General features: G+C 38.1%; 1 protein-coding gene, 1 long non-coding RNA gene and 1 pseudogene across 3 annotated transcripts; 2 read left to right on the forward strand and 1 right to left on the reverse strand.

Annotated features, from left to right (window-relative positions):
• The first annotated feature begins 74 nt into the window (after positions 1–74).
• Positions 75–3,364, forward strand: LOC149105151 (uncharacterized). The gene is made up of 3 exons (XR_016201359.1): positions 75–657; positions 2,180–2,362; positions 2,987–3,364. It is a non-coding gene; the product is annotated as an uncharacterized LOC149105151 (long non-coding RNA).
• Positions 3,365–6,250: 2,886 nt separating this feature from the next.
• LOC149105152 (uncharacterized) lies at positions 6,251–14,472 on the forward strand (annotated as a pseudogene). Its single transcript, XR_016201329.1, has 6 exons — positions 6,251–7,181; positions 9,411–9,495; positions 9,735–10,040; positions 11,820–11,941; positions 12,382–12,587; positions 12,912–14,472. The product of XR_016201329.1 is annotated as an uncharacterized LOC149105152 (transcript).
• A 1,268-nt stretch (positions 14,473–15,740) lies between these two features.
• On the reverse strand, positions 15,741–18,183 carry LOC149105153 (uncharacterized). The gene is made up of 2 exons (XM_089271136.1): positions 17,981–18,183; positions 15,741–17,866 (listed from the first exon to the last, which is right to left on the reverse strand). The coding sequence occupies exons 1-2, from the start codon at positions 18,133–18,135 to the stop codon at positions 16,090–16,092; spliced, it is 1,932 nt and encodes a 643-aa protein (XP_089127262.1). The 5' UTR covers positions 18,136–18,183; the 3' UTR covers positions 15,741–16,089.
• Positions 18,184–19,175: the final 992 nt, after the last annotated feature.

Below are 19,175 nucleotides of genomic sequence, written 5' to 3' on the forward strand. Positions count from 1 at the left end.
TTTGCGAAGTTTTCTTTCTGCTATAATATATCGCGAGATTGTTCTAGAAAATTGACGCCAATATAAAATCAGTAGCCTGAACCAATGGCAGCTATAAAAACAATATACTCTGAATATAACTCAATGTAATAACCTATTATTAATCTTGTGCAGGGGTTTTAATGACAAGGAAGTACAAAGGTCTCTTGAGGGATTTGAAATTACACTGTCTGAAGGACCTTTTACGATAGAAATACTCTGCATGTTTTCTTTTTTTTTTTTTTTTTTCAAGATCGGAAAAGCGTACTGCAGGTATGTGACAAGGACTACCGCTTGGGGAGGGGGAGGGGGGCAGAAAGTAGATATTAGTGAAAACGCTATTTGAACACTAACAACTTACAATCTGTAACCGATTATAAAACACCCATTTGCAAGTTTTGTTAAAATTTCACAATAAATTTCTTTCGAATGATAAATTCCTTAAAGGATTCAATTTCTTCTTTGAAGGCGTAGTCAATTGTCTTGATCCTGGTGCTCCATTAAACGGACAAAAACGCGGCTCGTGATACTGGATTGGGGAATATGTGTCGTTCATTTGTCATCCGGGATATCGCTTAATTGGACCAACCAATAGATTGTGTCTGCCTTCCGGTATCTGGAGTGGTATACAGCCTTCGTGTAAGTAATGCGATTCTATTACATGGCAGTCTGTATGCCGCGTGTATTGGTAACAACCTGAAGTACGGTACCTACTAAATACAAAGATTTTTGCGTCAGATTAGGACCACGTGGAAAAATTAGCCTGGAATCTCGCGAAAATTAGCCTGGAATCTCGGGGGGGAAAATGCTGAAATCAGTGGTAAAAAAAGAGGATATTTCTCCACAGATTTCCTTACAATTTGCCCTCACATACAGAAAATCAAACACATTTATTAGGTCTTAAAACGGCATGGTAAATGATAGCATAAAATCCACTTTTAGTATGTGTGTTTTTTTTTTTTTTGGTTTTTTTTTTTTTTTTAACAAAATCGTTGCAACAGCACCTTTAGCGTCTCTGATAGCCTTCCTCCGGTTCAAGTAAAATACCGTCTACATAGCTTTTCCTCACAATCAGAAACAAACCACCTGTTGAACAGGCTTGCCACTTCCATTTCGTAAGATAAAATGTAGGGTAACCACGCGTTTTTTAAAGTCAATTATCGTTTTTGAGAACTTTTATGGTGCCTGTTACATTTTGCTTCTGTCAACTCCCCAGTAAGTGAAACATTTGGCTCTCTCTCACTTGTTCTGCGCACGTACTACGCCATCTACAGGTACATGTTTACAGTTGGATTTCAGTGTAAATTTCGACAGATAACAGCAAATTTTTCCACTGGAAGATGTGAACAATTAGTGGTTAGCGTTAAGAAGCTATTTTTGTATTCCTGGCTTTTAGTACAAGCTCATTAAACTTGGTTTGGTCACGGAAAAAAATACTTTACTTTATTTTGGTCGTGTAGTTGGTAGCGTAGTTGATAACGTGAATGCCAACCCTAGCGGGCACATGCCTGTTAAGCCATGGCTTGCGTGATGCGCAGAACGTGTGTGCACTAACAAAAATGGGCACCGTCCTTAATGCTGATTGGTTAGATGGGTATCTTTTCTAAGTGGCTAACGGCAGTTTACAGATCTTTCCACACATACCTTGATGAATTCCTACAATATGGTATCACGAAAATGCCTAATCGTAAGCAAACAAATCGTGGTCAGTCTTCTTATAAAAATCAACCGTGAAACCTATTTGAAACTTTAACTGCTTTTAACTAAAAAATGAACTCAGTGACGTTAATACTAATTAGGATGATTTCAAAAGAATTAAGAGGGGGCTTAAAGTCAGCATAAACAGGCGAAAATTTCAGATTAATCAGAATCCTCTAGAGAAAAGTTTTATCAAACTTTACTAAAAAGTTGTATATCTAGACATCCTAGATAAAAGCATTTAAGATTAAAATTTGGAGTGTTTTAATAGGATGTACTATTGCTATGGAACCATATTTTGCTAAGGAGATAGAGATGTGTGAAAATTTACGGCCGGAAAGTGCTGAAAAATTTAGCCACTATTGTTAACATGGAATCAGGGTACATCCTGAAACAGATATTCCGGTTAACGTTTGTTATAGTGTTCTTCCTCAAACTCATGTCTTCATCATTTTTCATTAAGGTCGTAGAACCTGTCCACCTCTCGAAAGCCTGAAAAACGGTTTTATTCACGGCCAGCAATTTTGGGAAGGAAAAATAGTGTCATTCAGTTGCAAGCCTAGTCACTGGCTGACAGGATCCCCTGAACGTCACTGCTTAAAGAATGGTTCCTGGTCAGGAAATCAGCCTTCCTGTATTATACTAGGTAATACATTTATGATTTCATCTGGCCACTTACAGTGTAATAACTGTAACAAAACCTGTTGCTATCCAAAACAAATTTCTAAAGAGAGCACTGAAGTTTAAACCCTAATTAGCCTTTGAAAGGAGGTTGGCAGAAACTACCAAGTTGAACCCTATTTCAGTATTTTCTTACAAAACGGCATTCAAAGCTGTAGAGATCAATCTTTGTGACTTGTCTTACAACTTTTTGTGTATTAATTGTTTCGTCCGTGGGTTGACGTTTCTTCGGCAACCATGCTTTCAAACGGTGTTTTACCCTAAAGGCCAAGACTTAATTTTTAGGCTTAAATTTTGGTTTTAGTGAGAACTTCAACGTCAAGGCAATTTTATTTCAAATCCCTTACATTTTTACGTGGAGCCATTTTGGCTTTCTCCTGTCATGACTGGTACACGCTTATCAATAAAGTAAATATTTGCTGTGTAAACATGCTTTACGCACCATATATGTATCATTACCTCTGCCATCCTTCCCCAGCGCCACGACCGAAAAGAAGCCCAGGCTAAGAACGGTTCATTCTTTGAACTGCTGAATAAATGGCAATTGAATTATAAACTATAGCATAACAGTTACTTTCTTTGTTTTTAGGTATGAAAATACGGTCGAGTATTATTCAAAGCAATGAATTTCTCTTCAGTCATCTCAGTCGATTTTTAGATCCTATACCTGGCTCGTATCTTCACTGGAATCTGTGTTACCGCGACTCACGGCTGGGCGTCAAGTACATTTCACAGTCGCTGTGATGGCAAGCCACACACTGTTACTATAATAAGGAAGCAACAGTACGTGTTTGGAGGATACACCGATATTCCTTGGGGTATGTATACTACACACAGTTACTCAAAGGTTTTGGAAATAACCTTTAATCAATTTTTCCAACATTTTTGGGGTAACTTGCATGGTCTTGAAAAACATGCAAAACCTTACAATTGTTCGACTCCTCTGAAAAACTGCAAAAAAATAAAAATAAAATAATAATAATAATAATAATATTAATAATAATAATAATAATAATAATAATAATAACAGTGAATTATTTTTATCACGTTTGAACGACTAAACAATTAAACCGTTCTTGATATCTCCAAAATTCTCGTCATTCAACATCTTGAATTTATTATTAATAATCGATATTAAAACAGGGTGACCCCTGTTTCAAAATAAATACAATAAAACTTGAGTCAAATAATAGTTGCGGCGGGCACTTTTAATTGTGGCTTAATTACCTAAGGTTGAAATATTTTGGTTTGAAATATGTATTATTCCACATTCAAAACAAAACCAGATTTAACAAAAAGCGTATTGGATACCGTTAGAAAGGAAAAAACGCATAACCTACTACTAAGTATTTCCGTGTTTGACATATGGAAGGCAGAGTTTAGTCAATATTATTATACAACTAAGTTAGTTCATAGGGCTAACAACTCAAATTCTCCACTTCCCGTCCAATATTTTCTCAGTATTGAACCGGGCACTGTCCTAATTTACTCCCAAATGATCCCACGCAGTAATTTTTAAGATTTTCTAGTAGTTTTAAGGCACACGTTTTTTTGACAAAAAATGTTTTCATATAATTTTACACTTCCTTCTGTTTCATCTGACATCAGATATGAGTGCACGCCTAGTCCACTCCCAATTGGAATTGCACCGACTAGAAAATTACAATGTTTTTCCAGTCCGGTTCGTAATCGTGACATTTTTTCCTTAACATATTCAGTCTTTTAATAAATCTCCTACACTGGGAACTCTGTCTCGTACCTGGAAAAATATAAAAAGACCAAGGACCAATATTCTCCCATTCTGGCTCTTGCCCGGGGTTTATAAGATGTATAAAGATATAAATTGATTACTACCGACATTTAAAGTTGTTGTTGTTGTTGTTGTTGTTGTTTTCGCTTCCGTAATATTCCATTTTGTAAACACAGTCTACTCCATATGTTAAGTATCTGTTATCTTTCTGTCCTGTCTTTCTGAAGTGCCCTGCCCTATCAAACAAAACATCAGAACTCGAGAGTAATGAACAAAGCAAAAACAATTTTAAAAAAAAATCGATGCTTTTGAAGGCTCATGTAAAGTTAATTTGTCGAAGTCCCGTGTACTGTAAGAATGCAAATTCCCCGTATAGTATAAAAACGCACAAAAAAAAAAAAAAACTGCCGGGCTGAGCGAGACCAATAAAAATGTTCCTGCAGCGATTGTATTACTTACGGATTTATGTAGAACATTTATATTCAGCAATAGAGCAACATAGGGGAGGCGCGGTGGCCTCATGGTTAGTGTGCTCGGATCGACCGGTCCGGGTTCGAGCCCTGGCCGGGGACATTGTGTTGTGTTCTTGGGCAAGACACTTTACTCTCACAGTGCCTCTCTCCACCCAGGTGTATAAATGGGTACCGGCGAACTTAATGCTGGGGGTAACTCTGCGATGGACTAGCATCCCATCCAGGGGGGAGTAGAAATACTCCTAGTCGCTTCATGCTACAGAAACCGGAATAAGCTCCGGCCTGATGGGCCACTTGGCTCGCATGCAGACTTTACCTAATAGAGCAGCATGGTTGAATATATACAAATTGAGATAGAAACCACAGTTACTCAAGTTTCACGCTTAAAGCGATCATCAGACTGTGCCTATAGCTGCCGTTGAAACAAATTTTAAACTGCCTTATGGCGTGTGAAGCGATCCTGTTTCTGATTGGCTGCATAGAACTTATTCTCATGCCTGCATTTTGTTACAAGTTCAGATCTTTTGTTTAGAAGGGTAGATTTGTCCGCAGGTAGAATGCAGAGTTTTTCTGTCAGACACAAATTGCAGCGTGACGGCCTTTAGACTAGTTAAACAAGAAAACGTATTGGTTGCGGTCGAAAAGAAACACGCAGGACCAACTATTAAATGCACCAGCGTTTGCCATCTGAAAGGCAGGTTATACACAACATTAGTATCACCCAACTAGTGGACTAACGCAAATCCTGCATTTTGATTGGCTATGCTACTAGGGGACTATTAGTAATAGTCATCGAGTAGCGAAATTGGCGCCATCGAGCGTGACGCTTTCTTTCGTTTTATTCCGAAATAAATATTTCTTCAACTTGCATTTGCTAACTTTATTATTACCTTTTCTGTCCGACTAGTTGGGTGATACTAAAACAATTAGACCCTTCGCCCTCAAGGGCCACGGGTTAATAGCCCATTCGGCTTTGCCTCATGGGCTATTGACCCGTAGCCCTTGCGGGCTACGGGTCTAATTGTTAAATATCACCCGTATTAAACTTAATAAAACAAATTAAGTTAAATGTACTAATGTAGGACCCCTAGGTGTTTTTATGTTGATTGATTTATACCGAGAGGACGCTTGACGCTTTTAGCTTGCGTAATACGCCATTATGTCTCCTACTCTATAAGCATCTGTCGGTGTTATCTTCATGTCCTTTTTTCTATCAAACTCAGTGATGTCCTACCCTACCTTACATGCACCTCACTGGCTTGCACATTCGCGTTACTTTCTAATATTGCGATTAACGGGCGACCACGCACCGTTTGCAAGGGTCTTCATGATTCGCGAAACGAAACAATAGATATACAATACAAACAATGTCCCTAGCCCTAAAAACAAAGGAGGTGCAGATTAACAAGAACGAATCAAAATAGAATTTTTTTAAGAGGTGCTGGTCATCTGCGGTTAAAAATTGTAACAACAGATATTGAAGATAATGAACAAAGTGAAAAAGGAAGAAGAAGAAAAAAAAAATAACTTAGTCTTCTTTGATTTCAAAAGTTGATATAAAGTATATTTGTTTAAGTCCCGTTTACTTTCAGAATACAATCTTTTTTCCTTACACTATTTGAAAGAAAGACGCGCAAAGCTATCTGGCTGAGCGGGACCAATAAAAATGTTCCCGTTCCTTACGAATTCATGTAGAGCATGTAAATTATAAACAACATGGCTGAACGCACATAATGGCGGAGCTCCGGCGGCCCGAAGGGCCGCCAAGCGGAGCCCCATACCCATATAGGGAAGAAAAGAAACCCATGAATTGATTTTCTCATGGTTATCATGGCTAGCGGTATTGCTCATGGGCGCGTACGCACGACGGCGACGACGACGACGACGACGGAGTCGCGCAAGATGGCGGCCATACTCCAGCTAATAGGTTGACAGAGACATGCACCCTCGATTTGTAGCGGGAGAATGCCATTTTTCTTGGCGGGATTTTTAAAGAAAAACGATAGCGGAGGTTGATCTAATATTTTTAAGATAGGGTTGCACTGAAGCAAAAAACAGAAAGCAAGAATTAACAGCCAAAGAAGTAGCGAAGAACATCGCGAAAAAGACTGAGCGGGCCAGCGCTGGGGAAGGAGGCGAGACAGTACTGAACAATGCCGTGAATTATAGCTAGTCAAGGGCTAGAGAAAGGAGGTGAAACAATACCGAACAATGCCGTGGACCAAAGCTAACGAGGGCTATAGAAAGGAGGCGAAAGTACCCGATAAATTGATTCAGAAGACTGCCGAACTCCCCATGGCCAAGTTCAAAATTCGCGCGAACGTGATGCTGTGCAGCCGTACAAGAAAATTCAAGAGTCACCTGATTTGGTCAGGTGATGAGCAAGAGAAATCAAACGTGCCCGAGTGTTTTAGGGCAATTACAAAACAGTAAACGTAGCGGAAAGAAGTGGTTGATTCGTTGATCTATCGAAAATATAACTTCAGTTCAGTCTTCATAACTTTTGCTGCAAGTTTCTGCCCGGAAGATTTACACTGGCCGAACTGAATTGCCAACTTGCGGTAAGTGACTTTTGTTGTTGCGTTTGCTAGGAAAATTAACAAGTTGCCTCGGCGATAGAAGCTTATTTTCAATTGGAATCCATTAAAAGTCTTCCTTATTTGAAGCCATGCTGTAAGAGATTTTAAAAATTGCATCGTTTTAATTTCGCTCGTCTCTAAACAATAACACGTGGGTCGCTTTGGAGGTTGCTGTAAGTTGTAAACAAATTAAGTTTTCTGCCGATTTTCGTCAACTTAAGCTTATAACCTCACGTCTAAAAATAAGCTTAGCCAAAACCGTACTTGTAAATACGGCCGGGCGAGTTTTGAAGTTTTCTCTGAGTTAGTTAGCACTGCCGCTTCGTAGACTGCTAAAATTTCTTTTTCTGTTGTTGAAAACCAAGGAAGGTCTAGAAACCATTTTAAACCGAAGCGAACAGGATTTGCTAAATTTAATTTTGTTCCTATGTGAATATTTGCATATTGTGATTACAAAGTATGGAGATTTCCTCGTTTTGTTTGTTCAATTTATTCGGTTTGGCGAAATGCTTTTGTGAATTCCGAGGTTAATTTGGTTGAAGACTGGTAAAGCTACTGCCAATAAAATGACTGCAAAGCTAAATTAAGCCATCGGCAAAAATACAGACTCTCAGTAATATTCAAATTTAAGCGTGAATAATTTTTCAACTTTAACACCGCAAGCTTAAACGAATTTTGTTTATCCTCTCTTTTATTCGGTCACCTTTCATTCGGTCACCTTTCATTGAGAGGAGATTTGCTGTTCATACTCGAGCTCAGATGTAGTGATATGCATCTTGTGTTTATAATGTAGATTTCCTCGTTTTATTTTGTTGTCTGTCCAATTAGTTCGGTTTGGTGAAATGCTTATATAGTCCAAAATGTCGAGTAGACGATTATGCATGGCAATCCTGTCTGCAAATAAAGGTCTGTTTTGATTTTGATGGGCTATTTCATTTTATTTGTGCCATAGCTTTTGGTTGGGGGTACATGGACCCTATTTTCTTAATAAGAGGTTATTCCCCAATGCGGTATTTACACTTAATATGGAAATGTTCCTAAAAAGTGACATGGTACTAATTAACTCAGTATTGAACAGTGTAATAGAAGTTCTTGCCCTGACCATTTTTCGGTAATAAGAATAACTTTTACATACATATATACACAATTTAGTTGGAGAGAGCATTCTCCTATCTCCACTCTCTCTCTCTCTCTCTCTCTCTCTCTCTCTCTCTCTCTCTGTTCTCTTCTTCACACTAATTTTTTATTAACTAACTTATTAAATGAATGTCACTGACTGTTTTCTCTGTTGTGCATGCATACTTTTTTGCTCGTCGAAGAAAGTTTCAGTTTCTTCCTGGCCGTACAGTTTCCTTTCTCCTGTCCTGTACCAATTCGTTTGTGATATAACTTTGTGAATTCTCTATTCTCCTTAAATTTTATCTCATCAGGTTGATAGAATGCACTCTCAGAGTGTTCCATCATTGTCTTTAGTCGCTACAATTTTCCGGAAAAAAAGCAATAGTTTTCTTAATTTCCTTTTACTTTGTGTTAGGACTTTTTAGCATGCCTGTAATTGGCCCATGGGCATTACGAGAGAATAATTTTCAAGTAAAGAATTACATTCATTTTAGTGTTGAGTATTTTAAATTGTTATGAATTAGGCATTTCTTTTTATTTTTTTATTTTTTTATATTTTTTATTTTTTATATTTTTTATTTTAGTCGCACGCAATGTTTTATGATTTTACCGAGGTATACTATGTAAATGTAAATAATGCACTGAAATTGGCCAATCAGAGTGTGCATTATATCGGCTTTAAACACAAACCATATATAATAAATGACTTGTATGTGGATGATATTTTTATTACAGAGAACTGGACAGGGCAAGAACTTTTCCTTCTTTTGTGAATTTATATATTAATTCCTCTCAGTGCTTTCAAAACGTCTCAGGAACCTTCATTTCTGATAATCTATTATTTTCCACCATACCTACAGCACAGAAGCTCACCAAATCCTAACTGATAACTAACATGTGTGTATCTCTAGCCTTTGCTGTGTGCTACATGTATATTCTGTTATCCTGCCTTAACTGCTAGAAACAATTTTGACAGAGCTGTTGCAACAGTTTCACTTAAATTGAATTCCAGTAACAGCGTTACATGTAGCAGTGTTATTGAGTATGAACTTTATGGAAGATTTTAAATTTTAAATTTTTTTATGATTACAGACGACAACAAAACATACATGTGTATACATAACCTGATGTTGGTGTTGGTTACAAACCGTAGTTCATAATAGTCATCCTATTACAGGTAAGGGGGAAAAGTTCAGAGAGTTTAGAACATTTCTTCCCGCAGCACATCTTCTGTCTATAGGTGCAATAATTGAAAGATTATATATATATATATATATATATATATATATATATATATATATACGAAGAGTAATGTAAAGTTACTGTATAAACTTAGCATTAAAATCTGACATTTGAACGCCTACTTTGCTAAAATTAGTCACGATTTAATTGTTACCACTCCCTGTGAATTCATAGAGATTCCAGAGGCAAATTATCACCTAATGTGGAAGTCCTGTCTTCAAGTGAGGGAAAATGACACAAAAGAGTTACAATGAAAGTAAAAAGAATTGTGAATGTTGATATGGTGTACATTATACATCATGTAAAGGTATTTGGTGAGTGCCAAAGGCATAACATTTCATGTATTGCTTTTTCAGGGCAAATTATATAACAGTGACGTTTTAAAAGGTGTGATCAGAAAAATAATGAGTACATTGTTCAGGCAGCACCAGTTTATGGACGGCATATGCAGACAGTAAGAGGAACTGTAAACACTACCACGTAAGTTAGTTTTATGCTTATGACTTCTTGTTCTTGGATTTTGCGTCATTTCATCACAAGAATAGGTAATGAAAGATGCAATAGTTGTTGCAATATATTTTTGACGGAAAACTTATAAGTCTGCCTACACTGGATAACAGCCATGTGTAAACTGAATGTGAAGCAAACACTCTGTTAAAGATGGGGCAACCCTAAAACCCAGAAACTGGAATCCGGAATCTGGAACCAAAAACTGGAATCCAGAAACTGGAAACCGGAATCCGCAAATCAAAGAAAATAAGTTCTTGAAATACACGAAAATTGTTTTGCTTAGCTTTTCGACTGTAAAAAGTAAGCTGCCAAGTAAAAAGGACCTCAAACTTAACCTTTTTTGAAACAAAAATTCCCCGTTTGTTGAAATCATGCAACCGTTATTTTTAGTGAGGGCTATGATTTTGAGAATCTCAGCAAAGTGCGTCTTCATTTTATTCCAAGCACCTCGAGAGTGTCTAAAATAAGCTTGCTGGTAATAGCCATTTGTTTAATAAGTGATCTTCAATTTACCGGGAGTATAAATTTATCTTTTATGTCTAGTAGATACTGAACGAGATAGAAAATGTCACAGAGAACAGGATATCCGTCAGTGGCAGTCCCCTGTACATTGACGGTCACGCCCCCCACTTTCGAAGTCCAAAGGCTAACCCATCTGGTCTAAATATGAAATTTGATTTTTCCAACCGATACGAGACCAATTCCAGATTAACACAATTTCCACACTGATACTGTGACAAATCAGCCTTTCATATTCTTGGCGGCCATCATATTAAAACAATTTGTAGAACTGTTGCACACTTACTTCCGTCTGCTTCTCACTTGCTAACAGATCAGAACACAAGTTGTTAAAAGATGCTAAAAGACTGCCAGAAACTCACTGCAATAGCCTATAATAGCTTGTTGTTAATGTGCTGCTCACCAGTCTTCTCAGAGCAATTTGATCTAGACAAGAAGCGGGCTCTCACCAGGGCCAGCTTGAACAAAAGATGGGTAACTTAGCCTATGAGCAGGCTCTCGTGTTTGGGCTGGGGGCGTAAGTGGCAACGCCGCATGAAGGCTCTTGGTGACATGCCAATGCAGAAAAACACTAGACACCTATTTAGCCTGCTCAGACACTAGAGACAGATACTAGAACCTGCTCGCAGGCTATGAGTAACTCTATCCACCCAAAAAATCAGTAACCCTGACTGGATAGTGGTGTGCCCAATGGATAGCTTTATGCAGCTTTTGAACAACCGGGCCAGATATATAGCTAAGGGTTGTTCAGAACTAGTCAATAATTTTTTAGCAGTAACAGTCTGTGGCTGAAGTAAAGCCAAGAAAATAAATAACAACAAAATAATTTTTGCTCATATTTATTTATAAGACATTGCTGAAGTTCATAATATCTGGATTCCAGATTCTGGTTTTTGGTTCCAGATTCCAGATTCCAGATTCCAGATTCTGGATTCCGGATTTTGGTTTCCAAACTCAGTGTTTTAGGGTTGCCCCAGATGATGTATGTGCATATGTTAATCTTGAATAATCTGAAATTTCAGAGAGTTTAAAAATATCATATCATATCTGTGATGGTTCTGAGGTGAAGGGCTGTTACATGTACATGTAAATGTCTCATGCACGATTTTTCACTCGTTATGATTCAGGTCCAAATAGTTTCTGTATCTGTTGATGTGCAACAATCTACACCAATATTTCAACCTAATAATGTACAGTGTATATTAATTAACCAAATTATGCTGTTTTTAGTTGACCAGTCTTGCTACATAGTAATGTGATGTTGAAGGGCACAAATTTAAAAACACGCCCAGTGTCAACTTGTCAAATATGTGAACTGGCCAGACAGTGTAGATTACAAAATTCTCTGAAAGGTAAGATGTTTCTTAAACATTATGTTGTAATTAATGATTTCTCAGACATTGTTTTCTTCAAGAAAAGATTCATACCCCACATGGAGGTTTTTTCTCTATTAGAGCTCTTGATTCCTGATACTTTCATTTGGAATTTCTAAAGACTGGCCATGAATGGGTGTTGGGTGTGAATATCTTCTGGAGCTGCACATTCATTCATTGAGTAAGCAAGAACATCAGTATTTATCCTGACAAACTCTGATTTTCTTCTGGAAGCTGAACTCATATACAGTTGTGCAGTTATATGTACAACCAAACAGCCTGGATGACCCTGTGATTGGGACTGTGCACATTGTTGTAACCCTCAATGTTCCAGTTTCTTGTTTGAAGCAAAGTGCATTTGCTCTCGAAAGCAAGTGGCGAAGTTCATAACAGTTATGTGAGTTTGCTTTGTATCTCAGGGCAGAGCCTGCCACAGTGAAAGTTGGAGTACCAACCCCTAGCATTTGATTCATTACTAACACTCAGTAAACAACTAACAATGAAGTACACTGTATATCAAAGAAAGGAATTACATCAGCCTGTTCCTGTCAGTCAATATATGAACAGTTTAAAGATGGGGAGCCTGTATTAAAACATCAAAGATTTTCAAAGCAACCCTGTCCTGGTGAGATATTTCTGAGGAAATGTAAATTTAAGGTCCTTATGATTGCTTATAGGCATTGATTTTTATTGTAAACAATATCTTACTGAGTGTATTTTTCTTGTGTACTAATTGTTGTAGAACACAGACATCACTGTTATGACAGAGATATTAATTTGTGAAAAGTTCTATAAACAAATGTATCTGGGAACAAATTAATTTATCATGGATGCAGCTTCTGAGAAATCCCCAATATTAATGGAACATACACTGTTCATACATGTAAAAGAGTTCAGTAATTCATTACTTATGATTGTAATGCTTTGTTTGGTTTCTCTATATTTACAGACAACTTGATGGGATTATAGATTCTGCACCAAGTTCATTGAATAAACTGACTTGGAGGTTCAGAACTTCTGCAACCCATCCTGTTTGTAGTAATATCATAGCTGCAACATTGTGACAGATACACTGCATTACATTATTAAGAAACACATATTAACTAATTATTTTTAAGTGCCTTTTAAATTAATCAGTTTTTCTTAGAGATAATTTACTCATGGTTTAAATAATTGGCTTTTTGGCTTTAAAATGATATTTATTGAGCTTTTAAAACAATTTTGTGATAATCTGCATTGGACATGGCATAAATTGATATTTTGCCAACACGAAATGGAGAACTGGGTCTTAAGCAAAGTTGCAGGATTAGCATTTTTGTAGAAAGAAAAGGTTGAGAAATTTGTGATATACACCGAATGCAAATATGGCGGATCACTCGGACGGCCCGGGACTAGTAGCGTGGAAGCGAGGCTAGTCAGTCCTTGGTGCAATGTTTTGACTACGCATGAAGCTTCATTTCGCGATGCCTTCGTTTTGCTGCGTACCCAACTGCAATCAGAAAGGTTATACATCGTTATCGGCAGAAAAGGTTTCTTTTTTTAACTTTCCTAAAGCGCCTTTGCTAAGAAAACAGTGGATACACGCGATCCGTCGAGATGAATTCAAGGGTTTCGTCATAACAGAGCGTACGAAAGTCTGTTCGTTGCATTTCAAGTCAGAAGATCTTAGGAAGTCTATCAACGGACGGATTTATGTCAAGGAAGGTGGTATTCCTTCAAAATTTGACTGGTCAGGACCTTCTCCAAAAAAAAGAAAGGCCCCGACTGAACGCCAACCGCTGCCTGCGAAGAAAAAACTGCTCACCGAAGAAACCGTCGAGATGTTCGCCTTTGAGCCAAGTACAAGCTTCGAGGTTGACACATGTGAAACTCAGGATTTAGAAAGACAAATCTCCGAACAAACTAAAACGATCGGTGAACTAGAAGAGAAATTGAAGCAGTCAGAAAGTGAAATAAACAACCTTCGTCGTGAAAACAACGAACAAAGTGAAAAGATCGGTGAACTAGAAAGTGAAATAAACAACCTTCGTCGTGAAAACACCGAATTGAATGAGAAATTGACAGACTTCGAACGCCAACAGAAGGAAATGTCTTCACGTTTATTTTGTGTCGATCGTTTCACGACGGACGGAGACATTTCTTTTTACATTGGTATGTCCAGTTATGCGACTTTTATGGCCATTTTTGAGTACCTGAATCCTGGAGACAATTCTGAAAACATTCGCCCAAGAGGCAGTGTGACAGATGTCCTCGAAGACTTTTATAATTCAGATTCTGACGATGAGGGCAACGTTCAGGCTGCAAAGAAAGGACGTCGCCGAAAGCTCAAGCCACAAGACGAATTTTTTATTGTACTTTGTCGTCTGAGAAGAGGGTTCTCAGAAAAACATTTGGCCCATCTTTATGGTGTGGCTCAGTCTACTGTAAGCCGAGTTTTTGTACCATGGATAAACTACATGTACTTGAAATTTGGTCAGATAAGCATTTGGCCATCAAAGGAGATCGTGCAGGCAACCATGCCAGCTGATTTTAAAGAAAAATTTCCTACTACGAGTCATCATAGACTGTACGGAGGTGCGCTGTGAGATGCCTAGCAGTTTACTGCTCAATTCTGAGCTATTCAGTTCTTATAAAAATCATGTAACGCTCAAAGGACTAGTGGGCATTGCCCCAAGTGGCGCAATTACCTTCATTAGCCAGCTGTACACTGGTAGCATCTCAGACCGGGAAATTGTTGTTCGAAGTGGCTTCTTGTCACAGAAATTTGAGAATGGTGACACTGTTATGGCCGACAAAGGATTTCAGATTGCAGACATTTTGCCACTCGGAGTAAAACTGAACATACCACCCTTCCTCGGGGCAAACACTCAAATGTCTGCCGAAGATGTTGTACGAACACAACAAATTGCTGGGCTAAGAATCCATGTCGAAAGAGCAATCAACAAGATCAAGAACTTCCTTATCTGGAAAGGAGAAATACCTTTAAGTTTATTTTCTGTTGTTAACCAGATGTGGAGTGTGTCCGCCTTTCTTTGCAATACACAAGATCCACTGATTTCGGAATAATTTGTATCACTCCAGCGGGGGAGGGGCTGCCATAGGATATGAAACAGACAGGGGTGCTTTTTGGGTCTCGCTAAGGACATTCATGGAGAACCTATTTTTTATGTCTGCTGAGGCCTTGTTTGGGGTTGTATCAAAATGTGTAGTTATTTTTGGTGTTTTTTAGGGGTCACTGACAAAAACTTGAGCCTGTCCCAGATTAGTTTTCCTTAGGGGTTTCATTCAAAATTTTCAATAAGTATTCCATTTGTTTCATATGGGAGTCCCCCCCCCCCCCCCCCCTCCAATTTATCATTTACATTAATCTACTCGCACTTAAGCAAAACATTGAGAACTGGTGGCTGTTCAGTGTGACATATTGTATGTCAAAAGAACAACATTTTGTTATCATTGATTAGTGCTTTCAATCTACAGCCACATAAGATGGGTTAAAATAAGCTTTTTCTTTTTATTCTATTAACCCACAGGGTTAAGGGACAAATTCTCAATACATTTCTAATGTGTAGTTCCAGAAAATATCCATACACCCCCAAAGAAGGGATTAGAAATTCCTGGGGGGTGGGTGGTTCTCAAAGAACAAAAATGTAACGGAAATTTCCAGAGGAGTGTGGGTTCTGAAGACAAAATCCCCTCCATGGATTTGTATGAATATTTTATGGAACTACACTTAACATTTTTGACAACTAGAGGAGAGAATTTACAAATTTGAACATAATGACAGTTTCAATATTATTGTAATAATTATTTTCTAAAATTCACAAAATGCAACAACAACAGTAATTTTATGTGAGTTTTCTTAAATTTTATAGTATTAAATCAGTCTTCATTTGTTTGCATCATTATTTAGATGCTATGTTTTTTTGCCTGAGTGAAAATTATTCATGTAGATAGGATCAAAACATTTTTTGACAACTCGATCAAGCCTTAGTTAGGTAGTCACTTCCACTTTCATGAACACAACTAAAAAAATGGAGATATCTTCAATGCCCAAATGTTTATATTGCCATGTCATTATTTTTGAATATGTCTCAGCTTATTGATTGAATTTACCAAGAATAAATTATTCAAGGCTCCCTTGCTGCCTTGGAAAGAAAATGAGTAAAATAATATGACTTTAATGTTCCTTTTAAGGTGTTCCAACATTCCTCATCAAAAGGAATACGTTCAATGCTCATGCCCTTACTTGTATAAACAACAAAGTCACACCATCTAGCACCAGTAACTCCCATCAGTCCCTGCACTTGGGTATAGTACTTGTGATTCCGCTTTAGTTTCGGTTCACCATTTACATTTTCAAGAAAAAAAGTGCTATCAGAACAAGCATCCAGGGGTGTGACCAGAAATTTTGTTTCAGGACACTTGACCTCTGAAAGGCCGAAGGGGAATGAACAGCCAATGTCAATGACTTTGCCATCAGGTGAAGCACCCAAATAGGGTGCATCTAGGCTCACAACTAGACCTGACTTCAGGACTTTTATGGGCCGACGAATGCAATGCATGTATTTTTGGTACTGCTCCAGGGCAACTGGTTCATACTTAATACCATGGTTAGTGTACCGTGATGTAAAGGGCTTGGGGTGTAGCAGGCTGTTCACAAAATTCTCATGATGCCTTTTCCTTGCACTGATTAAGCCAAAGTTTGATGCTGTAAATCTGAATTTTCTTTCCTGCTTCCACTCTTCACAATTAGACTGCCCCCTTGTTTTGGTCTCAATGTCATTGATTTTCTCTTCATCAACACTAAGCTTTTCCAGTAAGGCTTTCTCAATTGCTGCCAATTCATCAGGTACAGCAAACTCCTCTGTTGCTGTATTGAGTGGGAATCTTGGATAAGAATTAATTGAGACATTGTGTGTGTGGCCTGGGTCAACCCTAGGTACATGAGAAATGTTACAGTACACTTTGAAATTATCCTCTGTTGTGGACAGCTGATAACTTGCATAGGAACCTTGAGGGCTTTTACCAAATTTGGTTTCTAGCAACTGTGAACTTTCAGGAGAAGGTTCCATTATTTGTGCCAATGCCATTTTTGGATTTTCCTTTTTCAACCTTTCACACAACTTCTGCTCATCTGCTCTTTGACCTTTAATACTTTGGAGTGTCCTAGCTTCATATAATAAGCACCTCACCCCAGATTCTCTTGATGAAGATCTGTCTAAGTATTGATGTGTTTTGAGAACAACAACCTCCATAGCTGGTTGTAAAACTATGGTGTCCCCCCTACCCTTTCGATGCCACCGCTGCAACATAGATGTGCAAGCTTGTTTTGGTTGCATGTCATCCTCATTGTCTAAGTCACTTACACTCTTGCATTCATACAATGTGAACTTGCAGTCTTTCATCATCAAGGCTAACACATGGTTACAAAAACCAACAGCACCAGCAACACAGGTACAGTATGCATGTTTTACCTTTCCGCTTACAATACACAGAGCTACTTTTAAGTTATGAGGCGGGTCATTCTGTCTAAAACTGTGGTGACATAGTGACTTGAAATAAAAATAGCTCCCATCACTTGCTGCCAAAATTTCTTTCAAGTATTCGTCTTCAAGAAACGTGGTAGCTTTTCTAACACTCGTTGGACCAGAGTGTGTCTTGGAGCCAATGTTTTTCCCTGACTTCGAAATATGTTGATTCACTTCTGCGCGAGTGAAGAAAGGCATTTTAGTAAGGTCGGTGGACCAGCCATCTGATGGATACTTCGGTTGTGATTCACCGGATACACTCGCATCAACATCTTTGCTCGTCGCCTCGTTGCGTTCTTTTCTTTTCGTATAGATCCGATTCTTGTCTGGATCGACAATGTTCTGATCATGGCCAGTCTTTATATACTCCTCAACCCTTTGTTAAAAAAAATGATCGCTTTAAGTTTCGAAAAATTTTGCATCGAAGCCAGATGCGAACTCAACATGTGCGGAATCTGCAAACTGAGAATGACACGAAATGTTGCCTTACCTTTTCACTAATAACGCCTTTGTCTTCAAACCCTTCAATGAATCGCCACGGCATTTTAACCAAAAACGAAGTTCTTCGTTTTTTAAACTCGCTGATTCTCTTCCAGCTAGTGAAGCGCCGGGAATATCGTCCTCTGTCAAAGAACACGCAGCCATCTGTGACGATCAAAACAAGCAGGGAAAAGCCGCGGTCATGATCGAGGACTGACTAGCATCGCTTCCACGCTACTAGTCCCGGGCCGTCCGAGTGATCCGCCATATTTGCATTCGGTGTATTCTACAGACAGCCTTGCCATTCGCAATGTCCGATAAGGTTAATTTGTTCCATTCTGTTGTAGAAATAGTGTTCTCTAATTTATAAATTATTTCAATCTGTTGTTTAAATGATTGCCTTATAACCCCTTGTCTGGCTTTGGTGCATGTAGGATATTGATGGATATTTTAGCCATTTTGCTGTAAATGATCTTAATTGATGTGTCAATCAAAACCTATCTTGGATATGCTGGGCTCTCCTGACAAATGTACCTATGCCTGATAACCTTGGAGTGCATTTGGTTGTGTAGTGCAGACAAAATACATGTACATAACATAACTTTCTCTTAGCTTACTGATAATTCTTGGTGTTATTTAATCATAGCAAAATGAATTAATGGAACCCAATAACAGCTCTTGTAGTCCACAATGCCAGTCGAGAAAAAGAACAAATCACATTAAAACTGAATAATAAAATTATTATTAGAAGCCTATGCAAGTATTCATGATCAGCAAAAAAAAAATATCGTAATTACCATTCATGCAAGGGTGATTTTGCTTATTGCAAACCCTTCCAGCAGGAGGAGACTCCATACAATAGTGAAGATGGCTAAATGTATCTTTGGGGACAAGTTAGAAAACAAAACTTTCCAACTTTTCACATATGTATACTGTTTTGGTATTTTTGTGAGATTTCATTTGGTAGAGATTCAGGGACTGAGTATATTGTAACCACAGCATTTCAATCAGTCCCCACAACAAAAAAAATGTCTAAACCTCTTTTGTGTGGGAGTCCCCATGTTAACTAAGGAAGAATATAATGATTAATAACAATGCCTTGTTTTTCTGAATAAGGTAGGAAAGAACAAGAAATGGCACCAAAAAGCACAGAAGACAGTTCTGTTCTGTGATCAAGATTTTTGGTGGCTTCCAAGAAATCCTTG

This window comes from Orbicella faveolata, unplaced genomic scaffold (assembly GCF_042242905.1).
Source record: "Orbicella faveolata isolate gen_17 unplaced genomic scaffold, um_ofav_v1 contig_34, whole genome shotgun sequence".
In the NCBI taxonomy this organism is placed as follows: Eukaryota; Metazoa; Cnidaria; class Anthozoa; order Scleractinia; family Merulinidae; genus Orbicella; species Orbicella faveolata.

Excerpts from the sequence above, each read along its gene's own strand:
- LOC149105153 (XM_089271136.1), bottom strand. The coding sequence starts at position 18,135 with ATGGCTGCGTGTTCTTTGACAGAGGACGATATTCCCGGCGCTTCACTA. Across the intron at positions 17,867-17,980 it reads AAGGCGTTATTAGTGAAAAG|GGTTGAGGAGTATATAAAGA; the intron begins GTAAGGCAACAT and ends TTTTTAACAAAG.